Genomic DNA, 17,257 nt, shown 5'->3' with positions numbered 1-17,257 from the left:
CATAGATTCTAATACTAGGTGATAGTTGAGCAGCCTTGGATTCAACTAGTATAGAGAAATGTATATTCCTACTTTCTGTTCTTTAGCAGCAGCACTATGATTTTAAGCAAGACTCTTCACCTAGCTTGTTTCTTACTCCAACTTTTCTTCACATAAAGTTCCACATCTAAGTTGCAATGAAATTAAATAACTTTTTCATGAATTTGTTTGTACCTTTTTTTTTCAATATTGTAAAAATATTCTCATAAAGAATGATTTTTTTCTCTCTTTCTTGCTAAATTGGCACAATAAGCATTTGTTTGAGTAGGAATTGCTATAGTTTAACTATTATGGGATCTCGTCAATGAAAGCAGAACATTCAAATCCGGTTCATAATGTGTTTTTTTGTTCCTTTACTTATAAAACATAATCACACTAAGTTAAAGGAAACTTTCTTCAAGGTCCTAGTTTAAAATAAAAATACTTTGATTAATAAGAAAATAGAATGTTTGTCTACTAAAATTAATTTATACAACCTAAACTACTATTTATTATTAATTTTATAATCATTTTTATATGATCTCGCCAAAACAAATTTGGTTAGTCAGAGGTGACAAACATTCCGCCAAATTTAATTGCTCTCAATTAAATGTCTTTTTTTTTCTTTAAGAATGACGTTCACATACACATGTAAAAACAAAATCTAACATCTAAAAACTTTCTTGAGAGAGTAATAAATTAACCTAGCTTCTATTTCGGTGTCATATCACAGTTCATGAAAGTTGAAAGTATTCCACGAGAAGGCTGTACTATTATTATTAAATTGTACGAAACTATGAACTTTAAAATAATTATTTCTTACATACGTAACTAATGTTAAAATATTTTACTTCCACTGTTTTTCTTATCATGTAGCTAGAAAAAAAAAGGGAAACATGATTTATAACATGGATTTGTTTGTTTGTTTTGAATTTCGCGCAAAGCTACACGAGGGCTATCTGCGCTAGCCGTCCCTAATTTAGCAGTATAAGACTAGAGGGAAGGCCATCACCACCCACCGCCAACTCTTGATTGACCGTCACATTAGAACGTCACATTTGGTGTGACGGGGATTCGAACCCGCGATCCTCAGATTGCGAGTCGAGCGTCCTAGCCACCTGGCCATGCCGGGCCGGTTTATAACATGGAAAATATATTAAGTATACACGTATACCAAGAACAATTAATATAGTTATAGCGTTTTATAATTTTGATTACTAACTTACATTTTCAAATAATGTTTTTTTTTGTTTTTTTTACCTTAATCTTTAGAGTAAATGTAACATACCAGGATTTCCATTGAGGCATGTTCCTCCGTTCAAACACCTGTTACGACGACAACCGTGAGTAGTTTGTTCACACACGCTGCCCCTGAAACCTGGTCGGCAGAGACAGAAAAATGATCCATTAGGAGACTTTTCACACGTTCCCCCATTTCTGCAAGGTGCACTTGCACAAATGTCTGCTCGTCGAGATTCGCACTGCTTGCCCTGAAACTGTGACATGCAGATGCAGTGAAAATTGTGACCATCATGGTGACAAGTGCCGCCTGAAAAACATGGATTTGGAGAACAAGGATTCTGTTGATACTGGCATACTGGGCCTGAGAATCCCTTCGAACAACTACAGGCAAACTGACGACTGACCGTTGGGGATGTGAAAACTAAAAAAGGTGAATCCAAATTCGATAGTGTTTCTTGCAACTCCAGAAAACTTCGGCATTTTCCTTCGTTCTGACAAGGAGAGTTATCGCAAGGGTCGAATCCTATAGCTATTTCTCCAGGACTAACCACTCTCTGCAGAAGGCTCTTCTTTTCAGACAGCAACACGAGGACTTCTTTGGAAGTAGTATAATCAAAATATCTTTTTTGAATGGCTAACGTCAACTCCAAGTGATTACTGAGGTCAGTTATGCTGTACAGTAGAGGAGAACCCAAAGGCTATAGAAGAGAGAAACAATAATTAGATCTTTCTTCCTCATGCTTATCAACGTGAAATTCAATTGAATATTTTTACTTGAACCTCATAATGAAGCAGTAAACGTACATGTCTCTACAATGGTAACAAAGCATGCTCATTAAATCAAAATTAGTAGAAAAATCTTGTAATAGTTAGAAAACGATTAGAAGACAGTATAATGGTTGAATAAATACGTTGCCGCTCACAATAATTTATCTTACATTCTAGAATACGGAAAATGTATTTAGAATTTTCCAAACTAACAAGAGTGTGATAATTAGAGTCAGTATTTCCGTTGTGATTTGTATCAATTCTTTAAATTTGAAAATGGACCTATTAAATTTATTTTTTAAATTCTAAGGTCAATGTCTGTGTCCACTCTAATTCCTTTAAGGAAAATAGAACATCTTTAATGGACGAACATTTCAGAATTTTTACATTCTCTCTTCAGCGATACAGTTCATATAGGGAATGTAATAAAATACAATAAAACATATGAAATACAAAATAATCATGAATAACTGAAAGTAAAATAACTTGAGTTTAAGACAACTGAGGCTATTTATTCAGGGATTTGGTGTAGATTTAATATTAGTAAACTTTCTTTTATGAGTAATTCGTTGTTCGACCTGCCTAAGGTTAGAATTTTAAAATTGTCAAAAAATGTATTATAGTTTGTAGTTCCACTACGCGAGCGAATAAGAAAGAAGTCAAGAAATGAAAGCTTTATTATATTTCAGATCGTCCAATACTCATTTATGTAATAACTTTTACTAGAAGAGCTGTTGAAAATTTTACAGTAATAATGATTACAATTGTAAATAATTATAAGTAACGGAGAAACCGCAAAAAGCTTCTAGATTTAAATTTCCGTTCAGTGAATCCAAAAAGAGAAATATAATTATCTAGGATTAATATCCCATTGCAACATAAAGCTCACGTTATTAACACAAAGAGATATGTTGTTACATCGAGAACCAATAACCTGCTACTGCATAATAATCTTTGAATTAATATTAACTTAATTCTTTTACATTCTCTGTAAGATTATTATTGGATTATCTTTACATATAATATAGAAACGAAAATATTTACTGTAGCGACACTTTTTTGTACTGGTGCTATAACCAAAGATTTGTATGCTTTCGCATTTTTATGCAGGGAACCATCAAACAAAACACCTTTTTCATTGGATTCATGGTTTTTTTGGGCTAACGATGGGAGATGAAAAATTAGGAAAAAGACAAAGAATGGAAACGTAACTCATTAATAACCCAACAGCTCAACAAATATATTTCAGTTTAAAAAATCAACCTGTGCTATACAAACAGTGTTTATTAAACTAACTTTACTTTTTAATCACACAATTGCCGATAGAGAGCAGAAATTCCTAAATAGCTATGAAAGCGTATACTATCTAGGGAACATCAGTATATTACGAAAACGCAACATATTATGTGTCATTTACTGCTACGTTAATTAAATCATCAGCAGTCTCTAAGATCAGAAAGTGTGTAAGATAGCAAATTCACTGCAAATGACATCTCTGATAGTTCCTAAGCATTTATTAAGATTTGTCATACACGTGATTGCCATATGTTAAGCAAACAGACTAGTTTAAATCTATCTATGAAGTGCTGGAAGGTGGTTTCCAAAGCTGTTTTAGATCGTAGGTCAGTTCAGAGAAAATATATAAAAATATCCAAGAAAATATCAGGATAAGTAAGAGTGTCCACGTGCTTAGCAGTTATCATAAGAACTTTAATTTATTTTTTGTTCTGTAGTACACCTAGAATTTGATACAATAAACTTCGTGGGTAATGATGCCAATTTGAAGAAGAGTAGAAATGGTTTTCTCAATAATGAAGTAAGTTTAAACACCAAAAAGATAAAATACTGCGAATTCTATAACTTGGATGAACAGAGTTAATTGCCTGATCCTGAAAACAAAATGTTGATGACAGTAAGAAACAGGAGAAATGGATCTAAACAGAAAGAAACTGAGTAAAGAATATTACTACAAGAAAGGAATAAACCAAGAGAAAAGGCATTAAAATACAAAAGTGAGGTTGAAAAATATGAATGAGGAAAAACGACAGTTTGATACTAACAGGGAAACTGAACAAAAACATGTTTGATTTCAACAACAGTTAAAATCTAAATCCTCGCTTTCAACTGAACCATCTTATCTCACCCAATTAGCTTCTATGTTGATGTATTTCTTTTCATGTCACTATAGCTAATCAAATAGGATTTCTGTGATCTTGCGTGTGGAGTCGAGATGTTTTAGGTAATAAACACTTATGCCAACCATAACTTGAAATCTCATCAAAAGGTGCCCCTAGTTGTTGTTAATATTAGACTCGAGCGCAATCTGGTGGAGAAGGTGGAGAAGTAGTATATATCCACAATTTGTGATGAAATGTTATGAATGAGGAGAGAATTTGTATCGAATATGCTTCTTCTTGCTGAAGTAAATCAATACTAATACGGATATTTTCTGGCTATACGTAAGTCTTTGTGTCTTTCTTATAACAGAGTTTTGTGTTAGCAGAAAAGATCTGATTAATGAAGTCGTTGGTTTATGCCCTATCCGTGGCTATTTTATTTGAAGAACAATGTCGCCGATCTTTAAGGCTTGATCTCGGTTGAAAGTTGGTTGGTGTATTTTTAATTAAGAAGGATTATTTTACTTTTCTGATTTTCTAGTGTTAAGTTGTGTCTATGACTTAGTATTGGACTGAGTTTATGATGTTGTAGTTTAGTAGCCGTGTTCGGTTAAGACAGATTTCTCGAGAAACAGTCTTATAGACTTTGTGTTATTTCAGTCTATGTTCAGTAGTTCTAGCGGATGTCTCATGCATCAACCTCAAGAGCAAAAGGTTTTGTAACTAAGCTCTTTCTGTTTTATTTTTATGATTTATTATTTCATTTTGGTTAACATGTTTCTGAAGATTTCTTTGGAGTTAAAATTATCTTGGATGTTGAACTCATGACAAATTTTCTGAGTTTGTAGCTTAATTTTGGAATAAGCGACTGTGTGATTTAGGTTTGATTTTGATTTTGTTGCTCAGCTTGTTTAGTTCTGTTTGTCTCTAAGGTTGGAATGAACTTGAGAAGTAATCATTGGACTGAGAAATGTCCTTTAAGAAGTTTACATCTTTGTAAAGTTATTTCTGATAGTTCAATGTTTTACTGAATATAGGTTGTTGAATTCGAAACTTAGGTGCCTGTTAGCGTGGGTGTTTTTTGTATACAATAGTGGTGAGGTATTGTCACGTTAGTGAATGAACATGTCTAGTGAGGGTAAGTCTTTTTATTTATTTGTAGAGCGAAGTATGTGTTAAGATCCAGGAAGTCAGGATTTTAAAGAAAACTTTGAAATGTGTCTTTTTATGTTTCTAGATTACAATATTATAGTGTTTTATGGTACTTGTCCGTAGTATTTTGGTGTTGACGTTTTCAATGACGATACAACTGATGGTAGAAGAGAGTGAAAATCCTATAAAGAGGTCACTTGCTCTTCTTGGAGTAAAAAGTAGGTGGAACTGGTACATTGTGAGAGTAAAGTGATTATAAGAGTCAGATTAAAGGTGCCATGCAGAGGCGTAGTTATGCCTCCTGCTAGTTTGTTTCTGACTATAGGTAAAACGTGGATCAGAGGAATACACATAAACATACTGATAACTTAAAAACTTATTAAAATAGCCTTTTGGATGTACTGGGATGTTTCTGGGATCTTTAGTAAAGCTTTATGAATTCTTGTCATGGAACATTATGACAGGTATAACTGGATTCAGGATACCGATCAGGTAATGTTATGTACAGCGCCAGGGAGGAATCTGTGATGTTGACTATAAGTCTTAGAGCAACTCCGAGTTTTGAGAATTTTGGAAGCCCTTAAAGTTATGTTTTCGTTGCTTAGCGTCCCAGAGTGACTTGCGGTAGGTCTGAAGAATTATGACGCTAAAATTCGAGTTTCTCTACCCGTGATAGGCAGGGCACAAGTAGTCTATTGTGTAGCTTTGTGCTTAACAATAACCAAACCAAATCGTTGTTTAGTTGTTTCTTTAAAAAAAAAATCAAATACTTCATTCCTGGCAAACGTATTCATTTCATGTTATATTTTACTGTATGGGCAACTTTAAATAATAGTTTGTGGCTTTTTGTTATATTCTATTTTTTTCTATTGTTGCAGTTTTATTCCTTTGTAAGCTGATAGGATAAAAGAATCTTTCTGTAATTTCTTATAACTACTTTTCCTTTTCCTTGGCTGTTTAAATTCTGATGTGTAGATTTACGTTATCAGATTATTGAACAGGTTAAGAACCAAATTTCGTTTTCCTCAATCATTGAAAGTTTCTGGAAAGCTTCCTTTATTGTGACCATGAGATGATGTATCTAGGGTTGAAAAATAATGCATTTGGTAAGCATAAAAGTTGTTTTTTCCGTATTATCAACTTAGGGTTTGATGATTTTTTGTGTGTGTGTGTAATCATAGAGAAGTTTTGACAACAAATTCGTAAATATGAGGTGGGTTAGGCATGATGATGAGCTTACACAGATTTTTGAAATATTATAAGCAAGAGCTCTGCAACAGGTCCAAACTACCATTATAAATCCCCATGACATAGAAGACACTTATTGCCTTACAGTGCCAGAGGATATTGTAATCCCCATGACATAGAAAACACTTATTGCCTGAAAGTTCCAGAGGATATTGTTATGTAGAGTTCAACTTTTAGCCAAATGCTTGCACAATTCAAGATTTAGTCTTTATAATATGATTTCTCTTTTTGGCTAGTTATGGCTACTTAAAACTCAAAAATAGTTTTCAAACGTACATTGTGTACGCAAAATAGCAGTAAAACCTCTAACATTAGCATTAAACTATATGACACGCCAACTCTCAAGTTTCTAAGTCTTACTTTTGGCTTACATTGATTAACATATCTCATGCATAAGCGAGATATTAAACTATTTATTAAAAACTGTAGATAATTGCAAAGGTTTCAAGGCTAAAACCATTATACTTATTTACATAATCTTTATTACGCCTATTAAATCTGTGATATGACATATTTACTAGAAACCGCCCAGAATAAAGCTTCAAAAATAGCTCTATGTCTCCATGGTTCATCACTATCTATTTACTTCGTAAAGCTGCTAAAAGTATCCCAATTTCTGAGAATATTCTTAAGTTAGATGTTGGGATATTTCTGCAAAGCTAGATAGCAAACTCGTTAAACTCAAGCCTTTTCCAAGTTAGAAATTCTTCTTCCTGGGTGATACCACCATTAATTTCTTTACAACATAGGCAACGCATTTACACTGAAGCTTAGGTTTTGTTTTATAAAACTTCCATCTGACTGAAATCAAACATGGATGCTTTAATACACAGTCTTCTTTGCAACGTCTAGAAAGAATACTCTCTGGTGGGTTTTAAATCTTCCTATGTATATTCTCATAATCTTCCTTCATTACACTACACACGTCCTTACCATTTATAAAATATATTTTTTTTATCTTAGTAAACACTATTTTCACCAATGCCAGTAACAGAAACAAATGTCACTACACATACTGTATTATTTCTCCTTTCCATTCCCTCTCTGAGGGAACAATATCATTTTCCCATACAACGAGATTTCCCTAGGAATTGTCCTTTTCCCAGCAGCAAGTCTTTCAAGGAAGATTCTTTGTTTTATTTCTTTTTACTCCTATGTGACATTTGCAACTAGTTCACATTTAATTCTAGTGTTTAAAAGTTTTTCCCTTTGGTTTGTTTTATCTCGATTCCATTTAATCTGTGGTTATGATAAAGAGGGTGTTGGTTCATTTCAAATTATCTCAAACTAAAAAACATACAAACAAACAAAAGACAGAGACATAAAGAAAGTAATTACAGTAGTAAACATCACAAATTTAAGAGAAGAAAAAAATCAGCACTATTGATAACGTAACCTGGCCAAACTTTGCGTCTGTGGTAATGCTAAAACTAACGGCCGAAATATAGCATTTAAAAATTTATATCAGTTACAAATTAACACATACCTTACTCACTAAATGTGGAAAAGTATAAACAAATAATCTTTAATGTGATTTGGCTTGTGATTTAATTTATCTTAAATTGCTAAGGAATAAGATAAAGAAATAGAGAGAATTGTCGACAATGAAAAATGTTTATGACGTCAAACTTTGTATAGAACACTTGGTAAAAAAAACATTATAATGGCTTTAATAGAAAGAATAGGAAAACAATATGAGAATATATGTTTACCCAAATTGTATTTATGATTATGCTTTTCAAGATATAAATAAATGTTCAAAGGATTTGTACATAAGGTCTCTTAATAACGTTTTTTATTTATATGCATTACTAGCCTTGTCTCTGAAATCAAGTCCGCAAACTTGTTCATAACTCCTATCATAGTCCTTGTTATACTTATTTTCTGCCAATATGCTTTACATTATAATTCTCAAAATTGTTTATCAAATTTGTATAAACTTATTAAAGATACATGGGTTACAATCTTTTATTTCAAAAATCACAGGTTGATAAAATAACACTATATTTAGTCTCCTAACTTTAAATAAATTTAACAAAATTTACACTTAAGACTAAAAACAACTTTATCTATACATTGTATTTTAACATAATTTGGTATATTCGAACTTATATTCAGTGTAGGGTTATGGTTTGGCAACTTTGAGGGAAGAACAATATCATTCATTCAATTGTGAAAATAAAATATGCTTAATAAATTTTACAACTTACCTTAAATATTTCTCTAAGTGTCTCTTGAAAACGATTGAATTTATGTGCTAAAAAGGTTTCAGAAGATTGGTTCAATATACGAAGCGTAACGCTATTTTCAACTGTTAAGTTGTCAAAGTTCATGAACTGTATTCTTATAGCGGAGGTTACATCTGCATGTCTTCCGTCGTTGCCGCTGACAGATATAGTGTAATCTCCAGGGTCTTGAAGCCTTGCAGCGTGAAGATCGCATTTATGAGGAATATGGAACTTGTTAGTATCCCCTTTCACAATTGTACATTGGTATTGTCCTGTAAGATCAGGGTCTGTGGGATGGACATCTGCAATCTTTCCCCCCAAAAACACTTTTTCATAAACCCAGACAAAAATTGTCAGTGCTCTAGGAGAACTTGGACAGTCATTTCTGTCCATGACCACAATACTAATAGGGTGTCTAGACTTCATTTGAGGAACACCACTGTCATGAAGTTCAATAATAAGGTTTATTTTAGGAGAACTTTCTCTGTCAATGCTTTGGGTTGTTTTCACTAGGCCAGTGTAGTGATCAACTGTAAACAATTCTTTGTGATCTCCATCAACCAGAAAGTAAGAAAAGGGTGCCCCATTAGGGGGCAGGTCTGGATCCGTTGCACTCAACACAATTACGCTTGTGAAAGCCGGTTCATTCTCCAAGACATAACCCACGACATCTGGAGGATCAAACATAGGTCCATTATCATTAACATCCATGATTTCCACCTGTACCAAGGCACTTCCAGTCTGGGGAGGACTTCCATTATCCACTGCTCCTATTGTAATGTTGTACACATCTGTAGTCTCCCTGTCCAAAGCGACGGTTGTAAGAATCGTCCCTGACTGAGTGTCAATACTGAACAATTTCCCGGCAGCACTGTCCATTATGGAATAGGAGAACTGGTTGTTATTAGGACGGACATCTTTGTCAATAGCAGAAACAGTTATGACAGAAGAACCAACTGGTGCTGATTCACTGATGTGTGCCTGGTAAATTTTCTTGGAGAAAACAGGAGGGTCATTGCCATCTTCAATACTAATAACAACCTGGGCTACGTCCGTATCATTACCTCTGATACTTCCACTGTTTTTTACCATTACTGTCAAAACAACTCGAGATTGTAATTCTCTATCTAGTCGCCGAGACACAGTGATAATTCCTGATTCAGTCTGAATATGAAAGCCCCGACCGTTACTATTGCCTACAAAGAGAAAAAATACTTCACCATCTAAACCACTGTCCTCGTCAGTAGCTACAACAGTCCCCACTGGCGTTCCAATTGCTGCGGACTCGCTGACTGTGAACTGGAATACTGGCTGTAAGAAATGAGGATAATATTCATTCTGGCCAGTTATATGTACGATCAGCTTTGTCGAGGAATGTTGATTCGAACCAGCGTTACTGGCCATAATACTTAGTTTGTACAGATCATTGCTTTCATAATCGAAACTATGTCTGGATGTTACCACTCCTGTTTGACTATTGATAGTAAAGGATTCTTTCGACTCTCCTCCTACTAGAGAATACTGAATAATGGCGTTCCTTCCCGAATCCAGGTCTGTGGCAACAACTTGTGTTACAATAGTGCCAATTGGCATGTTTTCGGAGATTTGAACCTCGAAGACAGTTGAATTAAAGACTGGAGGATTATCGTTTACGTCTGTAACAATAACAGTAAGCATAGCAGTAGCATTTTTGCTATGAAATCCACGGTCTGAAGCAACGATAGTAAGCTGATACTCTTGACTTATTTGATAATTCAGAGATTTAATAATTGTCACGGATCCAGTAATGGTATTGATCCTAAAGCTTCTGTCAGAGTTACCAGACAAAATGGCGTATGTAATTTCTCCATTCAGTCCTGCCATAAAATAAAAAGAAAACAGTAAACACCACATTCATCTTTCCCTCAAGGAGAAAAAAGGTGCAATATTCAACTAAACTAATTTTAAATCCGATGAATAAAGACCTGTTCAATAATTGTGTTTACATTGATTATTTATCTTATATTACATAATTCAGTAACGCATTTCCCAATTAACTGCATACAAATGAAAGACGATGGATTAAACCTGACTCGTACATTTTATGCCTGTTGTACTTTGTATTTTAAAATAGATAAATAGAAGTTTCTTTGAATATAATAGTTTAGTAAAATTAAGTTTCTCGAGTACGTAAACTTCTCACCAGTGCCCCAAATAGTTCAGTAATTTATGTTGACATTTGATTGTCTCAACCTTGATGGAAGTAAAACGTTTGAACAAAATCTTAATATTTACTCTGATAAATAACAACAAATGATGCTCATTTAATCTCACAAAATATCAACGGATAGAATTACACAAAAAAACAAAAACAAAAACTTAAAATTCTAGCGTCATCGACTATTGGACTTGTCTTCTTTAGAGTTAAAAAAGCCTGAGGGTAAGATGAGTTTGAAAGTAGATGAATAAGATATTTTCTGTTTGGATTAATTAGACAAAAATTATTTTTTTTATAATTATTGTACAATTGAAGAAAAGTTTGTTTTCTGCATCAATCATCAACTTTTATCAATTGCTTCTTTGTGAGAGTGTGATTCAAGGCAGTCCATAATATTTACACAAACATTTTAGTCATTTAATGAAATAAACATGTTCTATTTAATAAATTTTCAATTGATCATATCTCAAATTATTCATGACGTAAGCGTACATATGAAAATTACAGAGAAAATAAATGACTTATCGCATATTTTGTGGAGAGGACAAGAAGTTCCAAGAATTTTTTACGAGTGAAACCAATATACTGCTCAGTGTCAGTTGGAAAGAGAAGGTCCATGATCTATGTGAATTTGTTTGCCCGCGAACTCCTTCCACAGTTTGGAGCTAGAATGATAAAACTTGGCAGTACAGACTCATGGTGTTTTTATATATATGTCGTAGTCCTCATAATAAGGGGTATTAAGAGGACAAATCACCTATGAAATGTCACCCAGGCATGGTTGGTTTCCGGGATTAGATCTGTAGGTTGCTGAACTTGAATATGAGGGGTGGGGGAGGAGGCTTTGAACCCTGCAGCGGGTATTTTTATGCTATTTGTTCTTAATTTTTCTAAACTATGCAAATTATGATTTTTACTTTCTTAACTATTAGTATAAAGGTTTTCGCAAACAGTTTCTGCTAGTTAGTTTCTCCATGTTTATTTTTATTTATTTATTTTTTAAGTTAAAAGAAATGACAATTAGAAGTAAGCGTATATTTGTACTTATACTGTTAGAAACCGGGTTCTAATGCTCGTGGCGGACAGAGCACAGGTAGTCCTTTGTGTAGCTTTGTGCTTAATAACAAACAACAACAGCGTATATTTAATCATTTCTCATCATTTGGTAAAATAATTAAATCTCTTAAATTTTGCATTTTTAAATGCTTTTTAATTTATTGTTCATGTAATAATTTCTTTCAGAATTATAATAGGCCAATTTAAAGACTAGAAGATGACGTAACACCATAAATTTCTCTTTGTAAAAAGTTTGCTCACTTTCCGACTATTGTTGGTCGAACTTAATCTTATCTTTATCTTAGCATTTAGTCTCAAATATAAAAGGTCTTAACAAACCATATAACAACTATATTTTAAAATCTAAAATGAATTAACTTGTTTGTTTTTGAATTTCGCGCAAAGCTACACGAGGACTACCTGCGTTAGCCGTCCCTAATTTAGCAGTGTAAGACTAGAGGGAAGGCAGCTAGTCATCACCACCCACTGCTAACTCTTGGGCTACTCTTTTACCAACGACTAATGGGATTGACCGTCACATTATAACGCCCTCATGGCTGAAAGGGCGAGCATGTTTGGTGGGACGGGGATTCGAACCCGCGACCCTCAGATTGCGAGTCAAGCGCCCTAACCACCTGGCCAAATGAATTAATACCGACAATTTAGGATTTTATACAATCGTACTCAAAACGTGTTATCAAGGGTGTCTATATTTCTTTTACTTAGATTTATTAGTTGATAGAGCTGATACCATTTGAATACAAACTATAATCTAATAGTTAGACCTCAACGTAAAACCTTAGTATAATACTTCCACTATATTTATTTTGTAAAAAAAAAATATTTTAAATACACCACATGATGAAAGAAAATCTTTCCACAAGCGCATGAATTCTTTACTTCCTCAAGTATCATTTTAGGGTATTATAACATAGAACATAATTAAAAAAGATTTAATAGAACTCAGGTTATCGGGTCTTCTTTAATAGATTGTATTTTACCTAAATTTAAGAAACAAAGCTCTTTCGTTTTATCATATCATGGATATTAGTATTTGCTTTCAACCAATAAAGACTTTTTCCATTACTCATAATTTTGGTCTAAATAAAACCAAAAATGAAGAATGTTTTCGTAAGGATATTTTAAAATTTGTGACTTGCCAATTTAATCTAGTTCGTACCATAACAGTTGTTGTTATACAATTTGATAATATAAATAACGTTTCACCCACTGCCAACTCTTAGGCTACTCTTTAACCAACTAATAGTGGGATTGATTCACACATAATAACGCCCCCACGGCTGAAAGGGCGAGCATGCTCGGTGGGATGGGGATTCGAACCCGCAACTCTCAGAATAAAAATCTCTAATGAAAATGTATTATCGAGTATCAATTGAACTTTAAAAATAAAAATAACACTGTGAAATGCATGCATAATATTTGACATGAATTACCTTTTTTGAATAAATTTATTCGAATGTATTCCTTTTAATATAATAATTTATATAATAATTCAACACTACTGTAAAAGATTCCCAGAGATTCAGTAACATAGTCGCACATAGGTAGGATTTGTTAAACGTATATTTCAGTTACTGAGCCAAAGTTTAGTTACTGGAAGGAAATTATATTTATGAAAATATAGTGAATTATCATCGAGGAAGGGGAGGGGGTAGGGAGACCGGTATGATCCAGTGTGTAGTGCTTAGGACTCATAGTCGTAAAGTTGTAAGTTAGGCTTGCTCGCGTCATGTTCTTGTGTTCTTGAAAAAGACACTTTACGCCAATTGTTTCAGTCTAACAATCTATAAAATGGATACCAGTGGATACTGGCATCTCGTTCAGGGGAATGTGTCACTATTTTCATCAGTTTGTGCCACTGTAACGGTTGTTCAGCACTGGCTTCTATGTGCCATTTAGGTATGGGGTGAACTTGACTTATCAACCGTAGCTTAAAACTTCCACATGTTTTACATATAAACAATACGTTAATGTTTTTGAAAGTTAGATCATGAAATTTAATCTACGTTTTTTAGTTAATCAAATTATATATCATCTGTCGTGAAAACAAAAGGTTTTATGAATTGTTATATTACTACAATGGTTATTTTCTTCTCTGTTTTGCCTATGTTTGTGAAATGTTTAAATTTCCGGCAAAAACAATACAAACAACATGAAAAACACTGTTAAACAGTAATAAAATGAATACATTAATAGAATATGGTTGTAACTTTCTAATATTCATTATTAGAAAAACAGACGCATACATAATCCAATTTTTCTCGTTATAAACAGGGAAGTAAGTACAGAAACTAAACTTTGTATATACCTCAATATAAACGATATTGAAAGACTATTTTAACTGCCATTAACTACCAATTAAAACTGAAAAAAAAACTTTCTTCGGCATGACTGGAAAAATATATTTTTATGTGTGAATCGGTGTAAGTTATGAATATAAAAACCTCATCTTAATACTCTCAAATTAAGTTTATAGTTTTACAAGTGCATGCATTGTGGGGAACGATATTTTTTATGAAAAAAAGGTTTGATATCGTTGGTGGAAGGTAGGTAGCTTTATTAATATATAATAATTCAACCCAATTTAAGTAATGAAGACAAATTATGAAATCTGTTAACTAAGCAAATTTCTTACATAATAAAAATGTTCTTTGGTAATAGTATGTAAAATAAGAGCAATAAAACGACTGAATGTTACCTGCATCTGTGTCTGTTGCTTTCACGACAATGATTTCTGAGTTGATCTGCTCATTCTCAGCGACAATCACTTGGTAACTAAGAGCTGTAAAAACAGGCGGATGTTTGTTTTCTTCGGTAACAACAAGAGTAATCATGACCTCTGAAGACTTGGGGGGTACACCTCGATCAACTGCCCGCAACTTTAGGATATACCACTGGTCTCTATGACCAAGAAGGCTGTCTCCAACGGTCACCCATCCTACGAAAGAATATCTTAATATGTTAATGACGCTTAAGAAACGTACTGAATTAGAGTTCGTTGACATAAGAATAAAATATAAAAATAAATTTGTCGAGATATATTTTTGCAACCTTATATAGAAATTACTGTCTATGTGAGGGATTCACACACACGTTAACCGCTCAAAATATTAGTAACACAAATTTATTTTGCTGCTTATTAGAGAAAAAAAGTAACACAAATAGCTTTAGTTGGATAAAAATGCATATAGTTAATTACATTCATGTTGCTTTTGAGTATAGGTTATCATCAATAAACTTCAAAGGATGAAATAAATAAATAATTAGTTAATATAAATGTAAGAATCTTCTAAAAGTTAACTAAGCAATAGAAAAGAAAATTAAAACTCTTTGTAAATGATATCATCTGACTAGTAAGTGACTTAAAAAAACTGATAATAATTACAATTCACTTGTTTAAACTGGACCACACCATAATAGTCGTTCATCAATGAAAACTGATGATATAAATAGCGCCTCTGATAATTTGAATTCACTCGTTTAATCTGGACCAGACCATAATAGTCGTTGACCATAAAAACTGATGATATAAATAGTGCTTCTAATAATTTGAATTCACTCGTTTAATCTGGACCAGATCATAATGGTCGTTGATCATGAAAATTGATGATATAAATAGCGTCTCGACCACTCATATGTCTGTCGTATCTCAACTAGTCTGAGGAGCCCTGGTATTGGGCAAAAGGCCTAGCTAGCACTAGATAAAGTAGATGTAGTATGGTTGTCATATTATAACATATTCTTCTTAGAATTAATAATGTAGTTTTCTTATGTTGACACTATTGTTGTTTGACCTGCTCCATGAACAAGAAAACTAGCTTGCTGATTCGCCAATACTTGTGAATGATAGTAAAGTTAATTAAAATAAAATAATAATAATAAATACAATTAGATAAATAATTCATCTGTATTTAAAATTAAAATATATAATAATTACAATTCATCCGCTTAATCTGGTTCATATCAACAGAGTCACTGATCACTGTATATGTTTTCATGTCGAACAAATAACTGGTACACTAAAATGTGAACGTTTTTTTCCCCACAATACTTATTGTCCAGTTTCTCACGTAAAAATGTAGCCCGAAAGTAAAAGATGTTTATACAGCTAAGAAAAAGCGTTTTACCCAAGAAAGTTACTTAATTCCGACGTTTTGTATGGCAACTTTGAATTTAGGCTGTAAAGTAAAACTTCGATTTGGATTTTTCTCTGTTAAAGGTAATTAGTTACTTATATTTTCGTTCGAATACGTAAAAAAAGATCTCGAAATACAGTGCACTTATATATTATACGAGAGTTCACTCTAAAGCTATACTGAATACCTTTTATACCATGTATCGTTTTTTTTGTATGGAAAATGTAACAACAAATTTCTATAATGCTCGCAAAGTACACTCGCTCGATAAATGGCTGAATGGTTTACAAAACATGTAACTGATCCCAACTGAGATCATGGTAACAGATTCTTTCCTTTTTGTTTGTAATTAAGCACAAAGCTACACAATGGGCTATCTGTGCTCTCCCCACCACGGGTATCGAAACCCGGATGCTAGCATTGTAAGTGTGCAGACATGCCGCTGTGCCACTGGGGGGCTATGGTAGCAGAATAAACTTATGTTTTCTCATTAATAGAATAATAATTTCTAGTTTCGTCGTATGGTTAATTTTGTTTCCGAAATGAAAATATATTTAAAATATTACCAACTATTTGTTAGTATATGACACCTTAGACCTGTCTCGATCAAAAATGGCCGCCCACTTTGAAAACAGGTTGAACCAGTCGATCCTGCTCAGATATTACGACTGTTTGTTTCTTTCTCTCTCTCTCTTGGGAGTTGTATCATAAAGGTCAATAGCAGCCTATAAAACACCAGCAAAATACAAAATTCATCCCCTTCTGTTCATCAATCTGCCTACTTTTTATTGGACAATATTCGTGAAGTGCCAAGCTGTCTTAATCTCTGGACATTCAATGTAGTTGTAACTACGACCTAGGCTTGCCCTATAAACACTTTAAAACATCAGAAAATTTACCGTATAATTTTTTTCGGGCACTTTGTGCTATTATATTAAGAGTAGAAACACGAAAACCGACGTTTTTTGGCACAGTGAAAGGTAAAATCCTTATTAGAGGTTGCAGCCTATACATTTCGGTAACTAGTAGGCTGCAACATATAATGAAGATTTTACCTTTCACTGTGCCAAAAAA

At 33.3% G+C, this 17,257-nt stretch overlaps 1 protein-coding gene across 1 annotated transcript in view; it reads right to left on the bottom strand.

Annotated features, from left to right (window-relative positions):
- LOC106461886 (cadherin-related tumor suppressor-like) overlaps nt 1-17,257 on the bottom strand; it is a 138,844-nt gene that overhangs the window by 14,045 nt on the left and 107,542 nt on the right. Inside the window, exons 9-11 of the mRNA XM_022388965.1 lie at nt 14,746-14,985; nt 8,756-10,629; nt 1,307-1,958 (exon numbers count right to left, since the gene is read on the bottom strand). Coding sequence (XP_022244673.1) covers nt 1,307-1,958; nt 8,756-10,629; nt 14,746-14,985 — 2,766 coding nt within the window. The remainder of the gene's footprint in view (nt 1-1,306; nt 1,959-8,755; nt 10,630-14,745; nt 14,986-17,257) is intronic.

This window comes from Limulus polyphemus, unplaced genomic scaffold (assembly GCF_000517525.1).
Source record: "Limulus polyphemus unplaced genomic scaffold, Limulus_polyphemus-2.1.2 Scaffold1053, whole genome shotgun sequence".
NCBI lineage: Eukaryota > Metazoa > Arthropoda > Merostomata > Xiphosura > Limulidae > Limulus > Limulus polyphemus.
Note: the sequence above shows the minus strand (reverse complement) of the source record. Positions and strands in the feature narration are given on the sequence as shown.